We start from the raw sequence: 26905 nt of genomic DNA on the forward strand, positions 1-26905 counted from the left end.
GAGCGCTCGGCTGGAGTCGCCGGGAGCCGGCGGCCAGGCCCCCTGCCCCGGCCCGGCCCGCCCTGCCCTGCCCTGCCCTGCCCCGGCCCGCCCCGCCTCGCCTCGCACCGCCCGTACACGGCCATGTCGGACAGAGCGGAGGGGCCCGCGGGGGGCCCCCCTGGCTCGCCCACCCGCGACTCCGCCGGTGTCTCCGAGCCGCGGATCATCAAAGTCACGGTGAAGACTCCCAAGGAGAAAGAGGAGTTCGCCGTTTCCGAGACCAGCAGCATCCGGCAGGTGAGGGGCGGCGGAGCAGGCTGACTGGCGGGGCCACGTTGGGGCCGGGGCCGAGCGGAGCGCCGCCCGGCGGGGAAGCGCCGGCCTGCGGCTCTCGCCTCCGGCAGCGCGGGGCGAGGGCCCTGCCCCGTGACAAAGCAGCTTTTGCTCGGCCGGGTCGCGCCGGGCGCTGTTGGGCGAGCACCTGCACCGCCCAGGAGAGGACTGCTGCCATCTGAGGCTAGCGGAGGTGGTGGAGAAATGTGCCGCCTCGTACCCTCCTCTCCGACTTCTCTGTTACGCTGTAGAGGGCCGGTTCGGAAGGTGGATGTAGCTCATTCGTGAAGTCATTGAGTCGTAGAATCGTTTGGGTTGGAAGGAGACGTTAAAAATCTTCCAGTTCCCCTGTCGGAGACAGGGACACCTTCAGCTAGACCAGCATGCTCAAAGCCCCATTCAGCCTGGTTTGGAATACTTTCAGGGATGGGCCATCCACAGCTTCTCTGGCCAGCTTGTTCCAGTGCCTCACCACCCGCACAGTAAAGAATATTTTCGTAATTGCTAATCTAAACCTACTCTCTTTTACTTTGAAGCTATTGCCCCTTGTCCTGTCAGCACATGTTCTTGCAAACAGTCTTGCCTCATCCTTCCTGTAAGTTCCCTTCAGGTCACAATTAGGCCACCCCAAAGCCTTCTCTTCTCTCATTTTCTAGCTGTGAGTTGTCCTGTTCAGCTGACTGGTTTTGGTGGTAGTTGTCTCACTGGCTGGCTAATATGACTGTAGAAAACATACGCAGTCACTTGTATCTCTGTATTTCCAATGTTTATTTTGATCTAACGCTGGCTTTAAAAACAGCGTAGGCTGTTTTTAAAGTAGGCCTTCAACTTCGGGAAGCCGTAGCTTTGAACTGTGTTTGTAAAATCGTCAGTCTCCTGTGCTTTGATGTGCTAGTTATGGATATGGTACTTAGCATACGAGGTTATGTCAGATAACCAAGTTATTAGGGATTTTGTGCCTTCCTGTGAAAGTTTGTGCCCCAGCTGCCTCGGTCTCAAACTAGTGACACCTGCTGATTCATCGATACTGTTTCCTGCAAGTCTTCTAGTTTTGTAGGTTTGCTGTGCAAGTATTGACTAAAACGTCATTTACTTAAATTAGAAAGCAACAAATCATAGCAAAGATGCTATCAAAATGTAAAAATGCAGTCTTCTGCTTATAAAGAATGTAGATGTTGCTAGCTTCAGAAATTCTTTCATTTTCCATAGGATTTCCCAGTTTTCTCCTTGAAATGGCTCTAACTGTGGCAACTTCATGCTATTCCACAATTTTTTGTGTGTCATTGGTATTGCAGACCTCATCAAATAAAGATTACATGTCTGAAAGACCACTAATGTCTAGATACAGAACTTGACATCATTCCTTAAGTGTAAGCTGAAGGATGCTGATTGGTTAATAGAAGAGGATACAAAAGATGAAGTAAAAGCTCTGAAATTTCAAATGTAGTGCTAGCACTTCAACTAGATTGTCAGACTTTTTTTTCACCTAGTTGCTGCGAATAGAGAAAATGCTAATATTTCTTTCAGGATTATTATATTTTCTTTTTTTTGTCCTTATGTCTAATCTACATTCAGTTTGGTTTTGTGGTTTTGTTTTTTTTTTTTTTTTTGTTTTTTTTTTTTTTTTTTTTGTTTTTTTTTTTTTGTTTTGTTTTGTTTTGTTTTGTTTTGTTTTTTTGGTACATCAGTGTTTGGGTTAGAAATGTCCCAGACCTGAATTTCATTGAGGTTTTCTCAGCTGCCAATGCATTGAAGCTGCTTTCTTGTCTTCTCTGGTCTTTTGGCAGCTGCAGTGTTGTGTGCAGTGAGCTACTCTCTCTGCAAGCTTGATCTAGACATTTCTCCCAAAAGTAAAAAGACTATGTTTGCTTTTTAGTGTTTTCCACTGCTTTCCCAGCAATCTCAGTCTGAAAGGGGTGCTTTCCATTTCTCTGTTCTCCATATATTTGTGAGCAGCATCAATGCAGTTTTTGTAAAAGTCTTTGCAGTTTTGGGACTTTTGTTTTGTTAGGATGTTTCAAAAGAGAGATTCATAAACTGAATTTAATCTGAGGATTGTGTTTGTCCTGTAAAGCAGTCAGCCATTAGTTGGGTCCTTTGGAATTAATGAAGAGATTTACTTCAGCTGTGAATTTCATAATACATTTAACTTTAACAGGTTTGTTTCAGATTTGAATACTGGTGGAGCTGCCAGGTTTTCAAATAAACAGTTGTCATAAACTGAAATGGTTGTACAACCTATCAAGAGCATGAATTTTTACTGAAAGCAGTCATGAAAGTTTAGGGAATTAACAGAGCACACTACTTCAGATGTCCCTGTTGTCTACAGATGCCTTAAGCTGTGAGTGTTTTCTCTCTTGGAACTGTTGTTAAAATATTAGATGTGCAGTTATGACTTAATTCTTGGGAAGTAAGATTGCCCTGCTGGGTTGACCATTGGATTGAAGTCCCAGGCAATGAAACAGCACTAAAAAATGCACTGTCCCCGTAGTGTGACTAATACTGGCTTTTTCTCTTAAACTGGAAAAATGAGCTGTTGATAATAATAAGCATCAACAGTAGATGCAGTGTTTCTAGAACCAGCCTTCAGAATAGGTTAATCTCAAATACCAGGCAAGTTGCACATCTGTTCAAATGCATCTGGGATCAGCAAGTGGTTTGTACAGTTGAGATAGGTGGGCCAGTAACTTGTAGGCTAAAAAAACAAAAAAACAAAAAAAAAAACAGCAAAAGCAACTCCCTCAGTATATTTCTATAGCTAACAGCTTCAAGAATTGAGTTGTTTATTTCTTTACGGTCATTTCAACTACTGCTAGAACATGAACCTAGATTTTCCAGGAAAATATTTTGTGTCATCAGGGTCAAATTTAGGGCTGAAAAAATTATATTTTATGTTGCCCCATTAATGTAAACCATGTCTGCAACTTTTCTGTCAAGATTTTTTCCTGTATTGGAAGACTTCAGGAGAATAGATTTGTTACTGTCATCCTGTGTTATGCAGCTAGAGCAGTCAGTATGCAGGTTAGTTGGAAAATAAACTAAGTACAAAGCTACTCTGGGAAATCAGTTGATTGCAACTGCTGTCTGTCTGTCTTTTATTTTCTGAAAACAATTTGATTGTGCTTAGCACAGTTTGGCTCAGTATTAGGACAAGGACCAAATATTTACATTCTTGACTGGGTATGATACCGGTCTTTCTCAGAGCAGAGACTTAGTGAATATGTGATGGGAAAAAGACGGAATACCTATAAATTTGTTGACTTTAGCTGACCCTGGCAGTGCTGATACTCTGGCTCACTAAAACTGTCTCTTGTTCTGTGTTTTTTTCCTTCGGTTTATTTTCTGAGTTTGTGTGGCAGTACAGTCTTTGCAATTTCTTGCTTAGCAGAGTTGTCTTAATGTGTTTGGTAAAGCCTGTAAACAAAGAAGAAGCATGCTCATTTTAGGAGCAACTCATGCCTTCATGTCTTAGTGAATGACTTGAATTGTTTGAGTATTGAGGTGTTGGAACCTCAATACTCATTTTTTTTACCTTCATCATTTAGAATGAGGGAGTTTTAGAAGAGTTAAAGCTTGCTGATGCTTCCTGATGTGTTCTTGTTTTAGTGCCCTGTGTTGACATTTTCTGTATTCATCAGTTTATTATAACTGGTCCAGAGTTACTGTCTGTGGGTGTGTAGCACAACAAAAGATACTGAGTTGTCCATTCTGTGAGCATTACAACTCTGAAACAGAGTAACATGTCTGTGTGTTATTAACTACTGGGACAACAAACAGTGGATACAGTAAATCTGTGCTAATAATTTCAGAAACTTAAAGTTCTTGCAGAGAATGATTGCCAGTCCTTTGATTATATGAAAATTTCAGAGCAATGCCCATCAGGAAGAGTAAGTGAAATTGAGTTTAGTTCCACAGAAAACAGATTAGATCCTCTTGCAGGTTTTGGAGATTTTTCCCCCTTTTTATTTAGCTTCAATCTTTAAATAGAATATCTCATTAGTGTGGAATACAGTTTTCAGTAACAGCATATTTAACAGCTTCTACTGTGTTTGTTAAAGTAGTTGATCACAAATGTGCTTTCTGCACTAGACTAAACTACAGATAAAGTCCCTGAATTACTTAATTTTGAGTGTATATGTATCCATTGTGTTGAGACTGATTTTTGTCAAGTGGAGAGCTTCTAAATTTCTTATTGAAATTTCAGTACTGTTTATGGTTGAAACTTTAAATCAGTAAATCCAGGGTTTCATTTTTGTGCCTAGTTCTCACAATCCCAAATTGGTAGTCTTCTGCTTTATGAAGATCACACAGGTGTAAATGTTAAATTGTTAAAGCTTTGGGTAGTTTGGTAGTGGAGCGTCTTTCCTGGCTTGCATATGCTTTTAGTATTTTATGTAATTTTTACTTTTTAAGAAACTGTACTTTATAGGAACAATTCTTTTAACATGATCCAATTCTGTTTCACTGTTTTTCTGTAATCCAGGGATTAATGAATGCTACAAACAAAATAGGTTGAAACTGTATAATGGAATCTAGTCTGTTCTTTGTTTCCAGGATTGTGATTCAGGTTTCTGTTGTTTCTCAGGTGTCTCAAGGCACTTGAATACATGGAGCATTTAGTGTTAAATTTTCCATTGTCTGGTGTCTCAGTGCATTGTAACACATCTGTGTGATTCTTTATGTAGTCTGCCTTGTGGTATACTCTGATTATACTTATTTCTTAACCTGTTTTTTTTTTCCCCCCATCATTTTGTGATATCAGAATTGTTTTGAAGCAATGGTAGGTGATTATTTGATAGCAGAACCATCAGAAGTAAAAGTATATTGACTTTCCTGACTATTAGCTTAGTTAGATGTAACTCAAAAGTATCAACAGGTGTTTTCTGATAAATGACTGGCAGACACAGTAAAATAAGAAAACTTATTTACGTAGTAGTGTGAAGTGTCTTTTGTGTAGATACATCTCTGCATAAAAATAAGATATTCATGTTTATTTTTTTTAATTTTTTTTAATGTTATCTATGTCAGATGCGTTTGTCCTGTGAGTTTGTTTTGCTAAAATCCCTCACCCTCAGTGAGGGGTGTCACACAGTTTTAAAAAATTGCCATACATACAGTTCAAAATTGCCAACAGCATAGAAAACCTTAATGAATAATTAGCTGTGGTAAAAGTGCAATGTAAAAAAAAACAGAAAAATATTTCAATCTAGTGACTATAAACCTTGTCTCTGTAAGAAGGGTCATTGTCTGGGAGTAAAGTTAGGGTAAAATCTTAAAAATTTGGAAGATATGGTGACGTGGTGTTCTGGTTTTGACTGGGATTGGACTAATTTTCTTAGTAGTTGATATGGTGCTGTGTTTTGCATTAAGTGTGAGAATAATGTCAATACACTGATTTTGGCTCTTGCTAAACAGTGTTGTTGTTTTTTAGGAATGTTACTCCCTAACTCAGTGACCCCACTGAGTTTCCAAACCACACTGCTGCTCTCTCTCCCCTACCTTTTCCTCTCCCTCTCCCCCCTGAGCCTGAGTGCTTTATTTGTTTGTTAAATAACGTTGAATGTTGTATAAATTAGTTAAGTTGTATAATACAGTTGAGAGTTTTCAAAATGAAAATAACAGTGAAAGAGAGGAGTTGAAGCATTTCCTACTTTTATGCAGCACAAAAACCTCAATGGCTTAAGTTGAATCTTAGTGTCCTGTAACTTGCAAAGCTTTTTCTCTTTTCACTCTTCTTAAGTTGTCCGTCAACCAAAGGCATGCTGGAGAGGAGAGCTGGAAGCACGAAAGGTCAAGATCACAGGTCGAGATAAAAATAATTTACTGGAAACAGCAATGAGATAAGAAAACAAATATTAACAGCAACAATACTAATGACAGAGGGTGCAAGAAAATCAATGATTGACACGGAAAAACTCCCTTGAGAATGGACAATACTGAACATCTCCCTCCACCATGTTTTCTTGACCAGAAGGAACCCCTTCTCCCTGGAAGAGATTCCATTCCCCAGCTGCTGTCAATGACAAGAGGTGGTGTAGAACAACCTCTGGGTTCAGGCCATGGCCCCTCCTGGCTCCTGCAAAAATTAACCCTTTCCTGGCCTGAGCCAGCACAGTGCTTATTCTAAATGGAATTTTCGGTTTGTGTTGCTTTGCCAGTGATCAGGTACGTAACTAACAGGCAGAGGGTAGATTGGCAAGTGCTTTTATGGGAGAAGCATTGCTTCTCCGAACAAAGGCTTGGAGAAGTGCAGTGGCTTGCTGAAGAATCCCTGAAGGGAATAGAAATGGCTAGAATTTGAGTTGTGAGTCCTTTACACTACCATGCACTGCTGCAGTTCACCATTTATGGACTGCTAGCCTTTTAGGCTCATCAAGGATCTGACTTTGAGTTTTGAAATGTGGGGGTTTTTGTGAGTTTGATTTGATTGCAGACATTTGAGGAAATAATTCTGTTAGGAAACTAGCATGGGTCATTGGCAAAGCCACCATAAGATAGTAACTCCATTAAGACATGAAAGACAGTACTCTTACATAGAATCCTTATTTTGTGTGTTATTTCTAGCTGTGCTTTATCTGTTGTGGGGCAAAAGTGCTTGTATTTCTGCTTGAAATGACAAATTCTTATTTTCCTTCCTGTATAGTGTCGTAGAGTTGTGCAATGAAACCCTGTTTTTACTGACTCACTTTAAGTCAGTTATAAGATGTCCAGGTCATGATTCATCCCGAAAGGAAACCACAGCTATCAGCTGTGGCCATGAGTGTGTTTGGTTCCTTACTTCTTGGGTCAAGATGACCTGTAACCATTAATTCTGTTGTATAAAAGAAATCTGGAGCTCATCAAAGTGTGCTTCTAATGCTGCTCAGTGTGAGTGTAAAACAGAGAGGAGTTCAGTCAATATGCTTAACTGTGTATGTTGTTAGGAAAAACAATTGAAAGTTTAAATATTATGGGTGTGTTTTGAACAGCAGTGCCAAGCAAGGTAATACTGTTTCAAAATCTTTCTTTGTAGTAGAACTATTTGAGAGACTGCTAGGAATGAAAACTGCAGTTCAGCCTTCTGTGTACAAACATTTGCTTCCATGTCATCCTCTATTGTGTTCAAAACAGAGTTTCACGTGGGGAGAGTCAGAAATCTTACTTTTTTTTACAGTCATCTGGATAAAATTGTAGCTTAACATTTTCAGAGTGGTTGAAGTTTCTAGGGATCGGTTTTCTGTTACTTTCAATGGACATAGATATTAATTGCCCAAGACCTCTTCCAGGTTGTTACTGTAATTTAATTTTTAAATATGATTTACTAAGCTGAGGTTGAGAGAATTTTTCTCAATTCTCTCAAAAAAGAGAAAATATTTTTAAATTTATTTGTTTTCTTCTTTTTATTACTTTATCACAACACTATGTTTTGTGAGTGGATAGTAAGATTATTACAGTTGCTGATTTTGATGTCATAAAATGTGTCAACAGAAGTTTTGTAACTATTATATGGTTGTAATATATCAAAGGAGAGTTTGAATGTTAATACTTTCACTTTACCTGGAATAACACTTTACCAAGTTCTTCCAAGGCCAGGTTGTCAGATGTTAATAGGTTAATGTTTAAATTATGGATCTGTTCTGCAAAGTGACAGTGCAAAACAAGATCTGGTTTAGTCAGATGTTCTACTTCATGTGTATTCAGATATTTTCTTTGTTTGGTGACAAAGTATTTGCTTTGACTAGCTCGGGTACCAGTATGCATTTGTTTAACACTAGACATCAACATTTTATGGTGTCCATCTGTACCTTGCAAAAACCTTGAGAGGCAGTCATGTTGAGCAGGTGTAGTAAAAGTCGTAGCTTGCTTCAGAGAGTTGGGTTTTTTTTTCCATGTGTCTTAACATTGAACAAAAAAAGGCAGCTTTTTAATGGTGATTATTTTAAAGTTGCTATGAAGATACAGGTATTTGGCATGGAATTGAGAGTATAAACAAGAAGTGCTGGTGTGCTGCTAAAAAGCCAATGAGTGTTCTCAATATGAAAACCTCTTCTGCTTTTGTATTTCAAAACAAAAAAAGTTTATGTAAACAAGTTAACTTGAGGTAAAATGGCAATTTGCTCAAAGTCCTTCAACAAGACAAGCTTTGGATTTGTTCTAATTCATTTCAAATCTACAAGTTGCCATGCTTTGAGGAGAATGTAACCTTGAATCAACTCACTCTGGTTAAGAATGCTTTTTACTTTTCTCCCTAGGACAACCAAGCCTCTCTCTAGACATTAGTCCAGTGTTTTAGTCTGATTCCCACTGTGTTTCTCTCCACATATTTTTCTAATAATCTTGTAAAAAATACACATGATTTTACATTATTTTGCTGTATTCAGATACTAGAGGAGTACAGTGAACTAGCTTCCGTGAATACACCAGGTTTCAAGTATGTTGAAATATTATTTTCACAACTTTGTGTCCTTTTCTGTGCCCAAATATGACTGAACACCTTTGTAGTACCACAAGGCATAGTATTATTACAATGAAGTAAAATTTGCATTTAGAACAATAAAGCAAATGAACTGACATTGTTGGTTGAATTATTACATGATAATTAAAAGGATGAGTCACTGCATTAGGAGAATTGGACAGAAATGCTCATCATTTCCAGCCAGTGACGTCGAACTTCTGCTTTTGGTTTTCCCGGTGGATGAAGTATTTAAACTGTAATTTACTGATACTGTTATTTAGTTATGCTGTACAAACTGAAAACCTCAACAACACCAAAATTATTTTTTTTAGAACTGCCTGAATTTCTATCATCATAATCTGTCATGGTTTAAACCCAGCCAGCGATTATCATGCAACTGCTTCCTTACTTCCCTTCTGCCTAGTGAAATGGGGAAGAGAATCAGTAAAAAAAGAGTAAAACTCATGGATTTATATAAGAACAGTTTAATATGTAAAACAACAACACTAATAATAATAACAACAACAATCATAGTAAGGAATGAGAGGGAGAGAGGAGTAAAACCCAAGAGAAACAAATGATGCACAGTACAGTGGCTCAGCACCCACTTCCTGATGCCCAAGCCTCTTCCCTTCACTGGCAAATGCTCCAGCCACAGTCCCAAGTTTGTGAAAGCAGGGGTTGGGAGAATGAAGAACCATCCTCTGTGGAAAATAAGGTTCAGGACCCATGGGATCTGATGAGATACATCCATAGGCCCTGAGGGAACTGGACAAGAAAGTAGTTAAGTAACCACTGTATTTGCAAAGTTGTAGCAGTTCTCCATGGAAGTTACCACAGACTGGAAAAGGCAAGAGAACATCCATATATTTTTGGGAAAGGAAACTGGGAAGACTCAGGGAACTACAGGCTGGTCAGACTTACCTCAGTACCTGTCAGGATCATGGAACAGAGCCTCCTGGAAATTATGCTAAGGAACATGGAAGGTAAGGAGAGGATTGGTGACAGTCAGCACAGCTTCACTAAGGACAAATTTGATGGTTGCCTGTGATGGGGTTGCAGTGATGGCGGATGAGGAAAAAGTGCGTGACATAATCTTCCTGCACATATGTAGAGTGTTTGACACTGTGCCACATCACTTGTCTCTAAACTGGAGACTCATGGTTTTGACAAATGGACTACTCAGTGAATAACAAATTTAAAGGGTTGGGGTGAATGGCTCATTGTCCAAGTGGAGACCAGTGATGAGTGGTGTCCTCAGGAATCAGTACAGGGGCAAGCACTGTTTAGCATCTTTGTCAGTAACACAGACAGTGGGATTTAGCGCACCCCAACTATATGTGCCAGTCAGTCTGGTGTGAATGAGGCACTGGAGGAAAGGGATGCCATCTGTGCTAGGCTTGAGAGGTTGACTCATGTGAACCTCATGAAGTTCAACAAGGCCAAGTGCAAGGTCCTACACTTGGTTTGGGGCAATCCCAAATACAAATACAGGCAGGGTGGATTGGGAGCAGCCCTGAGGGGAAGGACTTGGCAGTGCTTGTGGATGAGAGGCTGGACATGACCCAGCAATATGTTCTCACAGCCCAGAAAGTTGATTGTATCCTGGGCTGCATCCAAAAGCAGCATGGCCGGCAGGGTGAGCGAGGAGGATTCTGCTCTGTTCTGGTGAGACTCCACCTGGAGTGCTGCATCCAGCTCTGAGAACCCCAACAGAGGAGGACATGGACCTGCTGGAGTGAGCTAGGAGGAGGCCACCAAGATGATCAGAGGGCTGGAGCCCATGTCGTGTCAAGACAGGCTGAGAGACTTTTGTTCATCACGGAGAAGAGGAGCTCTCGGGAGACCTCAGAGCAGCCTTTCAGTGGCCAAAAGAGGCCTACATGAAAGATGATAGGGGATTTTTTATAAGGGCATAGAGTGATGATACAAGGGTAATGACTTTACCCTCTTTAATATTAGGAAGAAATTCTTTACTGTGGGGACACTGGTACAGGTTGCCCAGAGAAGCTGTGGATGCCCCATCACAAGAAGCATTCAAAGCCAGACCAGACTTTGAGTAACCTGGTTTGGGAAGGGTATCCCTGCCCGTGGCAGAGGAGCTGGAACTAGATGATCTTTATGTTCCTTTTCAACAATGTTTTTAGCATTATGTTTTCCATATGTGTAGATGATTTTCTTCCTCTGCCTCAGAAAAAAAAAAAAAAAGTGTATGAAGCTAATCTGTTATTTTAGGTGTTTTGGACAGTTAACAAGCAGTTAGTTAGAAAGCAGTCTCTTTTGTAAAAGGTCTTGTATGATTATGATTTCTCAATGAAATGAAAAATGTGTTTATTCACTGTGCCCTGGGCTGTAACTGCATTTCATGTAGTTGTGTCGTGCATTGAGTAAGAAAGCAGAGCCATATATAGGTGTAGTATATATGGTTTTGTCTGTGTGGAAAGGAATGCTAGTTTTGACAAATGGAAGGAAGGCAGCAAAAATATATCTAAGGAGAGCGTATACTCAGTTCAAGCAAAAGTCTAGACAGATTTATCCTCTTTGTGGCATTGTGTCATCAGTCCTTCAGCAATGGATGGCTTCAGCGGTATGCACATTTCGTATGTGTGTACTTGCTAGTATACAATTATATGCATACTTACCATGTATGTACATATGGGTGTGTTTAAGTACTGTATATACTGGTATGTATTTATATCCTGGATGCATGCCTGATTGAAGTCACAGTGGTCTTCAACAGAAATCAGATTTTTCTTGTCACAACTTATGTAACTAATGATCTAGATGTGAAATATTTCAGATTTCCTTTTCTGAATGACAAAGAAATATTTCCCATCTTCCCATGGACAGAAAGAAGTTCAGGAAACAAAAGTATTTCTAGTTTGTGAAATACCGAATATTCAGTACAAGTGAGGTGCTATAGCAAATGTGAAAAACTGGTTGTTCTTAAATTATTTTTTTAAATTGCAGTTCAGTGTTTAATTATATAAATGTATAATATTAATTTTTTTCTTTAGTTCAAGGAAGAAATCTCTAAGCGTTTCAAGTCCCACATTGATCAGCTTGTATTGATATTTGCTGGAAAAATTTTAAAAGATCAAGATACTTTGACTCAGCACGGAATTCATGATGGACTCACTGTTCACCTGGTTATCAAAACACAAAACAGGTAACCTTAATAACAAGTGGTCTTCTATTTATCTCTAGAGAAGTTAAAGTACTCTGCATTATTAATAGTTTTCTGTTGGGCAAAACTAGATTTGAATAAATCACCTTAATCAGCTCCTTAGTTACAGCTGCTGCAGGACAACAGTGAAATTATGAAATTACTGTGGTTTTTTTTTTTTATTTGCCTCGTATTTTAATCTGGCTTATGCTTTTAAATACTTTACTTTTTCTTTTGGTTGTTTTTGGGGAGTTTTTTTGGTTGGTTGGTTTTTGTTATATAGCTTTTTTATTTTTCGTTCCAGCTGTGTTTTGGCTTCACAGTTGTTAGATATCATCTCTTACTATCCATTAATACATTAATGTGTGTTATGCAGAATTTCTTTTCACAAATGAAAACTTGCAGTGAATCTTTCTTTTTTTTCTCTGCAGTGAATTTTCTTTCCTTGTTTTACCAACACAGTGAATAAAGACTGTTTTGGTAAAACAAGGAAAGAAAATTTTTGGGAACTGCTTTAGTGTAATGAATTTATCTGTCGAACTAGACTTTCAATTTTAAGGAGTTTTGGGATTTTTTTGGAGATTTTTTTTTTTTCCTGGTTGGTGTTTTGTTTGTTTTTTGTTTTTTCCTTTGGTGAAGAAGCATTAGAATGATGGTCAAAAAGCTGTATCAGTTAGCTATGGTGTGTGCACTTCCTGTGAAGTGCCCAAAACTCCTTCCAACAAGTAGAGCAATAGATCCCTCAAAAGCAGTTTGACATTAGTCAATAACATGTTCATTCTTTTAGAGTCAAAGTGGTTTTGCTCCTGTTCTACTTAGGTCTTTCCTGTTTATGGTAAGGATCCCCTCTGATATGAAAATGTCATATGTTGAAGGAAAGAGCATGGAGTATAGGAGAGAACAGAAATAGGCCTTTCAAGGCCTTACCAAAACACAAAGGCTGGCTAGTAACATTAGCATTAAATACAAATTCTTGTTGAAATTAGTATCATTATCATTAAATGCAGGTGCCTTTTGAAATTGATACCTTCAGTTCTATATTCATGCCCTGGAAGGATTATGTTCTCTGTCCTGGAGTCAAAATACATGTTTGTACTGTCAGAGGTCTCCCTTTCCTGCCCTGTGCCTTCTCCACCTGAAATTTAGACTGATACAAGCCATGCCAGTCTTGAATATAGTATTAGTTAATACTGCAGTGCTGGTCCTTTTGCATCTGAATGAGTATTCTCCTGTTGGTATTTTTTTTTTGTTGCTTTTTTTGCCTGCAGTCTTAAGTGAGGCAGAGAGGCACCATGAGTACTACTAGGAGGATGCGTTTGACTTGTACTGTCTTCAGAGGGTTTATAGTTTGGACCTACTATAGCTGTACATACTGAAATACCGCTGCCAGCCTCTTAGACCTTCTTGCACTTTGCCTCTGAGCAGAGGAACCCTCAGGAGCACAAATGTCAAATGTGTGTCTGGGGAATTTTTGGTGTTCCTGCATCTGTCTTATCATGCATCTGTCTTATCAGCATTGCACTCCATGTCTTCATTTGTACCTGCTATTTTTTAAATAATTTTAGAAGACTCTATTTCTATTATCTGCAGAATGTTTTAATCATGTCTGGGAAAATGAAGTATGAACTAAGAACTACAGATCCTTTACATGTTCCTGTGCTGTGCTCAAATGGTGCATCGAAGTTTTCACCTTCTAGCTTTGCTTGAATAAAGTAAAAACATGCTAAAAGCTGCTGGAGAGAATGAAAATCACTTCTGAGAAAGTATAGCATTGTCCTGCTAAAATATCTCTATTTAATGCTTTTCTCAAAAGACAAGATTTAGACCCTGCCAGAGTGGTCTGGAACATGCTGATTTTTTGCCTTGAGTATCAAGATTGATTTGTTCCCACCTACTTTATGCTATGCCAGTTACTTTTCTGTTGACTCTTGCTGTTACTGTTGTTGCTGTGTATCTGAATAAGTAAGTTATTTTCCAAAACTGGATCTGAAAGTGATCTTTTCCCTTCTAAGCTATGCTATATGTGTAATTTCAAAACAGGAATCATCATATATCCCAGCCAAATGCTTGTTAAAAAAACAAGATTACTTTTTTTACTGTGGTACATTTTCCAGACTGCTACAGACTTTTAGTGCAATCTTGTAACCTATCTTCTACAGTGTCAGTGTAGCAGTGAGGGATTAGCAATGGGCAGTGAAGATAACATGGAATTTCTGAATAGAGTTCTAGGTCAACAGGTATCATTTGTTCACAAGTGCTGGGAGGAAACATAATGGCAAAACGGATATAAAAGGCAATGTGCACTTGACAGGAATATCACTGGAAGACTGGAGGCTCACAGGCTTGACACTTACATGAACCATTATCCTCAGAGAATGCCCTGATTTGCATGGGAGCACTACTGAACTTCAAGTTTCAGTGTCATCTACTTTTCTTGTCAGACTTTTGAGAAACCTTCCATGTCTATGACATTAAGCAGTGTAGTTGCTTCTAAAAATAGTTTCTTAGTTGAAAATACAAATAGGATTTGATGCTTATTATTTTTCTTTTGCTTGTGGAGGAAAGATGTTTGTGTTCTCTAGATTAAAGAAAACCAAATATCTCTAGCAGGAGAATCACGATCAGTATACAGTTTATAATCTTTCTCATTCAAGTTACAGCTGCTTGGCTGATTATAGTCATCTTGTGTTCAAAGTTTGCAGTTGCTGATAATGAAGTTAAAGAACTCTTAGAAACCTCAGGAGAATATCTGCATTTAAGGCATCTCTCTGATTTTCTTTTTTTTTTTGGTATAGTTGAGTTTTGGTATAGTTCTGATGTTTGCTTGAGTGGAGCAAGTACTGAGTTATGTTATAGGAGAAAGGTCCTCCAAGGTGAACTGAACTATGGAGTCTAGGGTACTTTGAAATTCTCAAATCTTTTTGTGACATCTGAATTCATAGTTTTAAAAAGTGTTTTATTCTGTAGTACTGCAAATATAGGTACTTATTGATTGTTGAACCACAGTGGAGAATTGATTTGGATTTCCAAGTAGTCTCTTTTCTTTAGAACAGAGAGGTCAGGTTAGCTTTATTCAAGCTCAGTTCCTTGATCTCTTTTACTTCATGGCAGCATTTGTCTTTACTTCATGGCAGCATTTGCTTGCAGTAGAAGGGTGTGGTGAATACACAGCCTGGGCAGCCTTTAGAGTCTGTGCTAAATTATGCTGGCTTTAGCTTCACGTGATGTGATTATCAGCCTTTTCTTGAAGTCTTAAAGGTTATTGAGAGTTTGAGATTTGTCTTCTAATAAAATGTGACTTTAACTGAATTTCACATTTAATAAAGCATCCTATTAGAGATGTGACATGAAATAAATTCCACATTAAATTTGTCAGGCTTTATTTCTTGAAGGTTTGGGCATGTTATCAGTAGTATGTGAGTATAGTGAAATAAGACATGGATCCTTAAAGCAAGATAAAGACAGAGAAAACAATTGATTGGCAAGCATCATGTGGTAAGATAAGAAAGTGGTAATGGCTGCAGTGATACCTATCTGGGTTTTTTACTATTTGAAACTACGGTTCTGAAAAACTGATGACATGACAGGTGTCTGAGAAAGATTTATTACAGGAAGCCATCTGGGGATAACTGGGTTTTGACCAACAATCAAAATGTAATTTAAGATTCTGAAGTATAATACTATAGCTACATTTAATGAATGTAAAATAACTTGTTACACTCTATAAAGTTTTAAAATTGCTTTTTTAGATCACAAGACCACCCAACTCAACAGGCAAACACCACTGGGAGTACTGATACCACATCAACATCAAGCAGTAGCACCTCAACACCAGCGTCAACAAATAGTAATCCCTTTGGCTTGGGTAAGGATATTTGTTAGGTAGTATGGTTTCTTCTCTTGGATTCTGATAATCGTCCCTAAAGCTGTACTACAATGTAGACAGAACTTGAAAAACAAAACCCAAACAAACACATCAGTCAAAAAACTGATTACAGATATATATTGAATTGGCTGTAGAAGGTTTCTGATCAGTTGGTTACCAGAGGAGAGTTGTTTCATTAGTTTTATATAGAATCACAAAATAGTTTGGGTTGGAAGGGATACCTTTTAAGGTGATCTAGTCCAACCTCTGTGCAATTAGCTGGGACATCTTTAACTAGATTAAGTTGCTCAGAGCCCCATCCAATCTGACCTCGAATGTTTCCAGAGATGGAATGCCCCAGAGATGGGGCATCCATCAGCTCCCTGGATAAACTGTGCCAGTGTTTCACCACAAATTTCACTACAAGATTTGTACTGTTTCACCTTCAGTGGTAAGGCACTACTGATGCTATATTTTGGCACTATGGGTAATGAAATGCCTTCCAGTGTCCTTGTACTACTTATAAGTGCATCTGAATTCCTGTTACCTGAATACAGATGAATCATAGAAGTTTGGACCTGTAACGTGAAGCCAAGATCTGCAATAAAAGCAACAAAATTGCTGTTAATCTTACAATTAAGTATTTCTCAGGTTTCAAGTCTGATAGTGTTACGAGTCTTCACTTCTATGAATGAAGAGGCTGAAGTCTGTTGACTTAAAAATTATAACCTATTTCCATAGTTGCAGTGGGGTTTTTTTTCTTTCTTTTTTGTCCTTTTTTTGCATTTGGGAGTGGGGAAGAGGTAGAATTGGAAAAGCCAATTACAGTAAGCAGATGATTTCTTAGGTTTTAATAGCTCTTTGGTCTGTCTAGTACCTTGTGAAACTTTTTATCTGGCTTCAGCAAAACACAAAAATTCAAAACATAATTAGCTCTTGGTGCATTATTACCAAGAGGAACGCAGATTCTGCATTTAATTAGAATAGGGAATATTACTCATATTGGGAGTTCACTCTTAGTTATAGTCTAACCAAGAGGAGACAGATAAATGATTATTACAAATGCAATTGTTAAGTGTTGCTAGAGGGAGCAAGACATGGACCTAAAGCCCCCAAACTCAAAACATTTCTTGTATCTTGGCTTTGGAAAATGAGAAGAAAAGTTATTAGAATTATAACAAGTTTTATTTAAGAATAAAGTTTGCAGAATTTTTAGTTATGTGTCTTGTTATTTAAGGAAGCATATCCATAGTGAGAACTCCTGAACATCCTTGCAGAAGATGGGACTTCCCATTCATTTTTGTTACTTTGAAGTATGAGATACGTTCAAGTATTTTGTATTTAGAAAGAATCTGGATGTGATTGGAAGTATAGTCAGTCACATCCTTTTTTTCATCCTCTTAAAGGTGGCCTTGGAGGTTTGGCAGGCCTGAGTAGCCTGGGCTTAAATACTTCAAACTTCTCGGAGTTGCAAAGTCAGATGCAACGACAACTTATGTCCAACCCAGAAATGATGGTTCAGATAATGGAGAATCCATTTGTTCAGAGCATGCTTTCAAATCCCGACCTGATGAGGCAGTTAATTATGGCTAACCCTCAAATGCAGCAACTGATGCAGAGAAATCCAGAAATCAGTCACATGCTGAATAATCCAGATATAATGAGACAGGTATGTAGAAAGATCTATTAGTTCATGACTTGTGATTCTGCTGTTATGTAAACAACAGAGTAGGAATTGGACATGCTTAGTGGAGTGTGTAAGCGTTCTTGAAGTATTTAGTCTTACTCAAAATCCATAAAAGGTTGCCATAGAAAAACAGTGTCTACATTTCTTGTTGTTAATGTCCAAAATAGACTGATATTTCAGAAAATCTGAAGCATAGTTTTTGGAAGTCATTGAATACATGTCTTCTGAGGCTAGAAGTGGATGTGGTTGTCTGCCCTTGAAATCTGTTGTCTAGCCAGCAATTTTACCATAAGTAGTAATTCTCCAAAATACTGCATATTTTCATTGTGTCTTACTGTGAGTACTTCTAAATGCTTTTTAAATTAAAGGATAAATAAGATATGTCGTGCCAAAATGTATCAAAACCCAAAGAGATTAATAGATGCTTTTGAAATTGTATGTATTTATTTTAAATTTCATACTACAGGCTGCCTGCTGTAGTGATGCTAGAAATAGAATTATGGTAGAATGCTGGCTAAATACCCAATTGTGTTGATTCACACTGAGCTGACAGGTTGATTCAGCTCTAATCATAATTTTAAACTAGGTTAGACAGGGATAACTGAGATATTGCCAAATGCTGACGTTTTCACTTTAGAATGGATTTCTTATTAATACAGATTAAACGTTCCACTTCTCTAGACACTAGAACTTGCTAGAAACCCTGCAATGATGCAGGAAATGATGCGAAACCAGGACCGAGCGTTGAGCAACCTTGAAAGTATACCAGGGGGATACAATGCCTTGCGGCGTATGTACACAGACATTCAGGAGCCAATACTGAATGCAGCACAGGAACAGGTGAGAAAAGATTACAAATGACACAGAAAGGAAATACTTATTTTTTTGCATAAAAGAATTTAAGTATTTCAAATTTCCAGATGCTTACTTGACAAAACAATTCTTGAAACTTTAAGTTGTTATGTAGCCTTTTGCTCTTGAAAGAGCTTTAAAAATCCTGTGTTCTTCTGAGCCTGAAGAAATACAGCTATCACTTTGTGTGATTGAGATGCTATTTTAAAGTTAATAGATTAGTTTGTTACTTAATTTTTAATTCCTTTAATTCACTGGCTTAAGATTTGGAGGTCCAGTAAAATCCTTTTAAGGGTGTTTTTAGAAACTTTGAACTGAAGGCGAGAAGAATAAAAGACTTTAAAATCAGAATCCAGTATGCAAGACAGAATTTTACTGTGATCAAAATACAATGCAGTAGCAACACTACTTTCAAAAAGAAATATTATTTCATTTTTAGGGGGAATCCTAGTATTTCTCAGTGTTAGTGTCTTTTCACAATATTTACATTTAATTATTGTAGACTGAATGAGTATAACTTGATTAGAAGCCATAAACGTTTATTTTCATGTATAATTTAGAAATTTGTAGATGATAAGTGTTTGCTTTCCTTCGTAGTTTGGAGGTAACCCATTTGCTTCTTTAGTAAGCAATGCATCAGCAGGAGGGAACAATCAGCCATCTCGTACAGAAAATAGAGATCCTCTGCCAAATCCGTGGGCTCCTCAGTCCAGCTCACAGACTTCCACAACAAATACCAGCACTAGTGGAGAGACCAGTGGCAGCAGTAATGCTGACAATAGCACTTCAGGCACAACAGGACAGAGCTCAACTGGACCAAATTTGGGACCTGGGCTTGGAGGTGTGTTTGTTATTGCAACTGTATATATTTGCACATACTTGCAAGCTTACTGAAATTATTCTTTCATTAGGAAGAGAGTTTTTTATTCAGTTTTTGTTCCTCTTTGCTTTTGTAGAACATTTTACTGTTATCAAAGTCCTCTGAAGAAAAATAGGAAAAATAAATATGAAAAATAATCTAAGTGATAATGATCCTTGTATACTGCCTTAAAATAACAAAGGTAGCGAATCTGTAGATGAATTGTAGTATTTTTTCTGTTCTAAGGCAAGTGGGAAAACAGCTAATAATGTGGATATTTGATGGGAGTGTGTGTTGGGTACAATGTCTCTCTTAACTTCTAGGGTAGATATGTCTCTGTAAGCAGAACTGCACTGAGGTAAGATTCAGGGTCTTAAACTCATGAAAACCAAGTGGTTATATTCTGGGTTTAGATAGTGTACTTTCTCTGTTGGTAATCATAATAATGCTTACTAATGTGCCCTTTACTTTTTCTTTAAGCTGGTATGTTCAACACACCAGGAATGCAGAGCTTACTACAGCAGATAACAGAAAACCCACAACTTATGCAGAATATGTTGTCTGCACCCTACATGAGAAGCATGATGCAATCATTAAGCCAGAATCCTGATCTTGCAGTACAGGTAAATTGCATTTGGTATAGTAATATATTGTGTATATTAAAGTAAAAAAAGACAAAACCCAAAAGCTCAACAATTGCCTGTGGCAAATGGGCCAGTTTTTACTGTTAATTCCTAAGTCACTGAAATTATTACCTACTTACTATGAACAATTTGTTGCCTTAAGTTTCTTCAATTTGGAATTGGATATCATGCCTCACATGCTTCAAAAATCACTTGTGGGATTGTGTATGTTTTGCACAGCCCTAAACTTTTGATCCAGCATTAGAAACAGACAAAACAAGTGCTTTGGTTATGAATTAAGGTAGAGCTAACAGTAAATAAATACCCCGTCTAGTCTGGGAAAAGTGAAGCGGGGGCGGGGTGCCCTATCTGTGTTTTACAGCGGGGGGTGCACTTGGTGCCCTATCTCTGTTTTACTCTGGCTTTAACTTTTCATTTCTGACCTGTGCTCATTGTAAAAGTGGAGATGCTGTTTTATGAATGGTGTTGTAGAAGTGCTTTGAATTTTTATTTAAAGTGGTAATATTGAAAAAATATTACCTCTTCTCTCTTCTGTATTAAATACTTGGAAATATCCTTGACTTCAGATGATATTTATAGCAAAAAGATTTGTAGTGGAGGCTGAACAGAAAAGGATTTTCTTGTAATACTTGGCAAAACTGCCTTATTTGTAAAAAAATAAAACAAAACCCAATGATGCAAAAGTGAAACAAACAAAACAAACAAAAAAAAAAGACACCCCCAGAAAAATTTGGCCAAAGGAGTAGATGATTATTATTCTATGAGGTAATTTTCATAGACTATTACTGGATTATCTGTAGTTGTTTTTAAACCTCCAGTGGTTTTTACTGCTTGATCATTGAAGTTAAATATTTTTGTCCTATAGATGATGTTGAATAATCCTTTATTTGTTGGAAATCCTCAACTTCAGGAACAAATGAGACAACAACTTCCTACTTTCCTTCAGCAAGTAAGATGAGATATTAGCTCTTAATAAATGTCTTCCAAGTCAATGAGCAATGTTTTTAGTAACTGGTGCCTGTCTTTGATTTGCTTAATAGCTAGATTCTGTAATATATTCTCATTAGCTTTAGATACTAAGTTAGATTGTCCCTTGATAATATTCTTGCTAATGTCTCCATCTCTTTCAAAAGTTAAACCTAAGTGTTGTCTATGACTAGCACAACCACTAAGATTTGTTCTTGCTTCTTTGCTTAGAGGGAATAAATGCTTTTATTGCACACCAGCCAGAAAACACCTGTTTGTGACAAGATTTATTTCAGAAATTAAAAGAAATAGTACTTTTCACACTACTAGTTAAAGTTTCAGTGTGCTTTTCTCATATCTCTTCAAACCTGCATTAAATATTTGGAAAAGAGGTCCTAGAGCATGTCCTGAAAGACCCAAGTCATTAGCTAATTTAAAAGAAGTGAGTTTTGAAGTCTTTCCTGGAAAGATTGCTCCACTGTTGTCTTCTGTTCATACCAACATTGTGTTTGCAGCCCAGGTATCTATTTGGTGTTAGTTGCCACAGTGTGTAGTAGTACTGTGTTTCCTAAATAGAAGCAAGCAAGATTTTTGTAGGGATTGAAAACCTAATCTGCTGCATGAGTTGGGCAGTCCTTGCAAATCAGTGTAAATATGTGTTACCAAGATCTGACTGCACACGGGAGGTTTTATGAGTAAAATAATGAGCATGTACATGAATTACAGTAGCATGTTCAGCATTCAGAAGATAGCTTATATTGTTTGAACCACATGAATGGCTGTGGTGTCTTGTATTGCCACTGCTTTGTAATGACTCAGTAGTATCCAAGAATACTAGCGTACATTTGTTTTGAAATATGTTAGTAATTGGTAATTAATGAAGGCACACTAGGAATCATATCTGTTTCCTTTGTGTAGCTCCTTCTGTTATTATCACCTTGGAATTTATCTGTACAAATAGGTCTCTGTTGTATTCACTGTCTGAAGTTAGATGATCATTAGCAGGTGAGATGTGGAGAATTATCTGGATATTCTCAGAATGTTGGCAGTATTTCAACTTGTGTTTTCTTGCTTATCTACCTGTGTTTATATTATGGGATTGGGAGATAGAAACCATGGAATCTGCATAATGGAAGGCATCTTTTGCAATTAAGGGCAATTGCCCAGCAGAACTAGCTACTGGCATTAATAACATTAATAGAGATGATATTCAGGTCACCTAGGTGCTCTAAGAATTGTTGGGCCAGCATTTATGTAAGACAGCTTCAAATAGCAGACAGTAAGTGAAGATTTAAATATTTTCATAAAGTAGTTGCAGCAGCTTTCTTTGGAGACCCCAAAATATTTATCTCTTTAAATTTAAATAATCTTTTCCATCTACTATACATTTATTCATTGACTTTTAGCTATCATGAAGATAAAAGTCCAAGGGATGAATGGAGAATATTAATTGCTCTTCTGAAGTCTCTTTAGGCACTCAGATCAGAGTTCCTCAAGTCTTATTCTGCAGTTCTGCTCTGGAGTAGAGGAAGTTTCACCTTAATCTGTGATTTCTACATTAATCAAATGTGGTTTTTCAGCAAAAGTAACCTGGTCTAGTTGCCAGGGGGAAGTTGCTAAGATTAGTAAGCCTATCTGGTCTTTGGTCTGATTACCAAAACTGTGTTATTTGTAACTGACACATTGCTTTTCACTTACCTGTTGCATCTGTATGCAAAGCTGAGCATAAGCCACTAGTTTTGTGTTTGTGTCTAAAATAATGAGGTTTTTAGATGTTTCATTTCAGGAATGAAAAGGATCTGCTTTCTAAATCATTTGACTATATGAAAGCCAATTTGTAATTGAAGTCACAGTAGACTGAGAATCCTTGAATATTTCACATTTGCTTGCTTGTATATTTTCCAGTATGTTTGTTTACATTTCAGGCTGTAAGAGCACTACAGATAAGAAGATTTGTGCAAATAGTCACCATCAAATTGCTGTGATCTGAAATCAGCTAGGAAAAAGGAACTTAGTACTTTTTATTAGGTATTTTTTTGGTCAAGTTTCATCATGTTCAGCATTGTTGCTTACCAGTAGTATGATATAGGAAACTAATTCTAAAATAAAGTACTAACACAGTCTTGTGGCCTTTGAAAGATTGAGATCTGTAATGAAGAATACTTCTTCTTGTATAATTGTTGTTCAAAAGGCTTTTTCTACATCTAGAGAGCTCATTGCTCACCTTCTATGGAAGTTTTCTCACAGAAGAAAAAATAACTGAAGGATTTCCTGTAATATTCAACTACAAAATCAAAAGCCAAGTTCTGAAATTATGTCAGATTCTATGAGACATCTAGCAATAAAAATTACCTTGGAACATCTACATATAATGAAGAGTTTCTCTCCTTCTCTTAGATGCAGAATCCTGACACGTTATCAGCTATGTCAAACCCCAGAGCAATGCAGGCTCTGCTACAGATTCAGCAGGGCTTGCAGACATTAGCAACAGAAGCACCGGGGCTTATACCAGGGTAAGAATTGATCTTACAAATTTGGACAGGAAGTCTTCCCTTGTGTTGGTTATTCTTTTTAGATTTAGAGATTTATACAGTCTTTATGAAAGATTCATCCTCTTGTCTTTTTTAGTTTAACCAAATTTGTTTTAGAATCTGTCACATTTGTCTGTGTGCAATCCTAAACAGTGATAACTCTGGTCTTTTTCTCAGTACTTTACTCAAATTGTTATCCTCTCTTTGACAGAATTTGTACCCACTAATTAATAAGAAGAGACAAACTAGTCTTTATTATTCAAGTGGTGTTTTTCTTTTTCTGTAATTTATACAGGTTTAATCCTGGTTTGGGTGGAGTGGGAAGCAGCGGAGCTCCTACAGCATCCACTGTACCTAGTTCTGTTTCCACTGAAAATACAAGTACAGCTTCAGGAACTGCTGAACCTGGTCACCAACAGTTTGTCCACCAGATGTTGCAGGCACTTGCTGGTGCAAATGCTCAGGTAATGGACATCATTATATTCTATTCTATACTTTTATTCTTAATTGTAAAATACTGGAAAGAAGACAGTTGAGGGGAGAGTGCACTGGATGCTTCTGGTCAAAGGTCGGTAGAGGAGGCTTAAAAGTGCTATTGCAGCTGTGCAAGTAAATACTGAAAAAAACATCCTCTGTTCTGATTAAAAACATGCCTCTGAAGGTCATGTTAGGTCACCATTAAGACAGTGCAGAATTTTGCCATGGGTTTGTGTAAACAGGATCTTCCTATAAAGCACAGCTAACAGTTTGCCTTAAACTCAAGCTTTCTAACGATCAGGATTTTGGTAATTTCAGTCAACAGATACTTGGGAGTGTTACAAAAGAAATGATCTTTATGTCAAGGAAAAATAAATCCTGTGATGTTCAAGATTGCTAACAACAACATAATCTTTGCTGTTCCACATTGCTAGGTTGAGCTCTGTTTTGTTTTTAAAACAGCAATATGCATATCTTTGAGAAACTGTTCATGGGACATACATGTACCCAATTTAATTTGAATCCTCCTCTATTTGTCAGTTTTTCCTGGAGTTCAGGAATGGTATATAAGTGTAGATAATTTGACATTGCTGACTTGTAATAAAAAAAAATTTCTTTAGTTGCTAATTTAATTTATTTGAATATATTTTTTGGAACTTGAAAAAGGTGTAGTCAAAAATTAGAAAAGACAGAGTGATGCAGAACCCACTTATGTTTAAATTGTGTATTTTGCTAAATATGTATTATGCTTTTATAGCTTGAAATTTTGTTCTTAGCAGCTAGAAAATCCAGAAGTTCGATTTCAGCAACAACTGGAACAGCTGAGTGCAATGGGCTTTCTGAACCGTGAAGCAAATTTACAAGCACTAATAGCAACAGGAGGAGACATCAGTGCAGCTATTGAAAGGCTGCTTGGCTCTCAGCCTTCATAGCAGTGTTTCTTTTAACTTTAAAAAATGTAATTTATTTTTGATAACAGCTCTTTAATCTTTCACATTGCTTTATTTCATTCTGATTTTTGGGATTGTCTTGTTATAACTAAAACCAGTTTGATGCATTTGAAGGTGGAGTGCAGTAGTTTTCTTCAGACATTGGGAATCAATGCATTTTCACTTTTGAGTGCATCAGTTCTTCTGTTCAGCATTATTTGTGATTTTTTGGAAACAATATCAGCTTTCACAGTTGGATGAACAAGTTTTGTCTGACCTACAAATGGCCAATTTATTTACTACTTAAACAGTATCGTTCAGTAGTAATTTATGTAGATTACACATTAAAAAAGAAACAAATGAATTGAAGCTGTGGGTACCAGTACTGCTTATTGTGATTTTGGCATGGTTTTTTTTTTCTTGATTAGCAAAATGCTAGAAGATTTATACCACTTGAGTAATCTACCATCTTTTAATTTGTCTAAGGTATAAACACAATATATACAACAGAGACAGCTCATTTCTAGAGATTTACACAATACAATAGAGTGAAATTGTAAGCAATGAAAAAACAAACCAACCCCCCCAAAGCAACAAAAAACCCACAAAAAAAACCAAAAAACAAACAACAAAACTCAAAAAAAACCCCAAAAAAACCAAACAAACAAAAAAAAAACCCACCAAAAAAAAAAAACCCACCAAAAAAAACCACAAAAACCCACACACAAAAAAAGTCATAGGCCTTGAATTTGGTGTAGAACTGCCCAGAATCTTTGGTAACTATCTGAGAAAAAATGCCTAAGCAACTTCAGTTAAAATATACTAGAATTACAGTTCTGGTTTTCTCTTTACATTTAACTGTACAGAAACTTGCATTATAACATTATTTCAATATTCACAGATTATTGTAAATTACTTCTGTCATTGTCCAAATTAAAGAGTCACAGCCTTGTGCTCTGAAGTTGCTTCTATGGCTATTTGGCTTGTTCCACTGAGATTTTGTCATGTATTCTGATTTGTAATTGGAGAAATTAATTCTGTTCATGGTCATGTGATACTCTAATTACTTTTGACCACCAAGTAAAAAAATACTGTATAGCTTTTGAGTTTCTATTGGTAGTTACTTCTCTTGTGCACAGGTAATAAATGAATTGAAAAAATCTTTAAGCATCTTGTTTCAGTGTGTTTGCAGTTGATCATTACCTAAAAATCAAGATGACAGTCCATCTTAAGAGCATTTGAGAGAACTCAAGCTCTGGCAATACTTACCAGTTCTGCACTAAGACTAGTTAACAACTCCTGCGGTGTGAGGTGCACAGAAGAGAATAAGAGATGGATGATGTGGAAGACTTCTAGCTTAGATGAAGTGGGGATTGCAGAACAAAAGTTGAAATGAATCTGCTTTTTATTGCTCTTTTGCGTCAGTTTAATGGACTTGTGCATGTTCAGGTTCCTTCAATGTTCTTGAACCTGATCTTCTGCAGAGTGCAGTTCTTCATTTTCCCAATACCTGTTCTCACCTTCCGTGACTTGCGCAGTGGGGCTGGAGCACTTGCTGGTGAAGACTGAGACAAAAAAATCAAGTACCTCAGCCTTCTCCGTGTCCTATGTAACCAAGTCTTTCAAATCCCTCCTGAAAGGAGCCACACTTACCCTAATCTTTTACTGCTAATGTACCTAAAGAAGATTTTTGTTACCCTTGATATTCTTGGCCAGATTTACTTCTGTCAGTGCTTTAGCTTTCCTGACCATCTCCCTCCTTTTACCTTCTGCAACTAGGGCAGTGTGGCTGGAGCATTTGCTAGTGAAGGGAACAGGCTGGGTATCAGACATTGGGTGCTGAGCCACTGTACTGTTTATCATTTGTTTCTCTTGGGTTTTATACCTCTCTCTCTCTCTCATACTAATAATAACAGCAACAGCAATAATTTCATCTCCCTGGCTGTTTGGACAATTTCTTTGTATTACTCCCAAGCTACTTTTCCCTCTTTCCATGCTCTATAAGCTACCTGTTTGTGTTTTAAATTTGTCCAGGGGCTCCTTGTTCATCCATACAGGCCTCCTGACATTATTTTCTAATTTCCTCTTTGGTGGGATGCATTAGTCTTGAGCCTTGAGGAAACAATCCTTGAATGTCATCCAGCCCTCTACACTCAGGCCTCTGTCCCATGGTATTCTGC

The 26905-nt window shown here is 37.6% G+C and overlaps 1 protein-coding gene across 2 annotated transcripts; it reads left to right on the plus strand.

The window, feature by feature from the left end:
• Window positions 1–8: 8 nt before the first annotated feature.
• On the plus strand, window positions 9–25887 carry UBQLN1 (ubiquilin 1). Of its 2 annotated transcripts, none has more exons than XM_053932674.1 (11): window positions 9–279; window positions 11767–11918; window positions 15665–15780; window positions 17187–17449; window positions 18149–18307; window positions 18917–19160; window positions 19659–19801; window positions 20688–20771; window positions 23186–23301; window positions 23615–23783; window positions 24573–25887. In XM_053932674.1, exons 1-11 carry the CDS (start codon window positions 124–126, stop codon window positions 24726–24728), a joined length of 1758 nt encoding a protein of 585 aa, XP_053788649.1. In that variant the 5' UTR covers window positions 9–123; the 3' UTR covers window positions 24729–25887. The 2 variants fall into 2 exon arrangements, with proteins under 2 accessions (XP_053788649.1, XP_053788650.1); XM_053932675.1 differs by having other exon boundaries at window positions 24576–25887.
• The last annotated feature ends 1018 nt before the right edge of the window (window positions 25888–26905 follow it).

Source organism: Vidua chalybeata, chromosome Z (genome assembly GCF_026979565.1).
Source record: "Vidua chalybeata isolate OUT-0048 chromosome Z, bVidCha1 merged haplotype, whole genome shotgun sequence".
NCBI lineage: Eukaryota > Metazoa > Chordata > Aves > Passeriformes > Viduidae > Vidua > Vidua chalybeata.

What these genes read in the sequence shown, in the direction of transcription:
- UBQLN1 (XM_053932674.1), top strand. Translation starts at nt 124, where the DNA reads ATGTCGGACAGAGCGGAGGGGCCCGCGGGGGGCCCCCCTGGCTCGCCC. An exon ending in ATCCTGATCTTGCAGTACAG is followed by an intron (nt 19,802 to 20,687) that starts GTAAATTGCATT and finishes TTTGTCCTATAG; the next exon opens with ATGATGTTGAATAATCCTTT. An exon ending in TTCCTACTTTCCTTCAGCAA is followed by an intron (nt 20,772 to 23,185) that starts GTAAGATGAGAT and finishes TCCTTCTCTTAG; the next exon opens with ATGCAGAATCCTGACACGTT.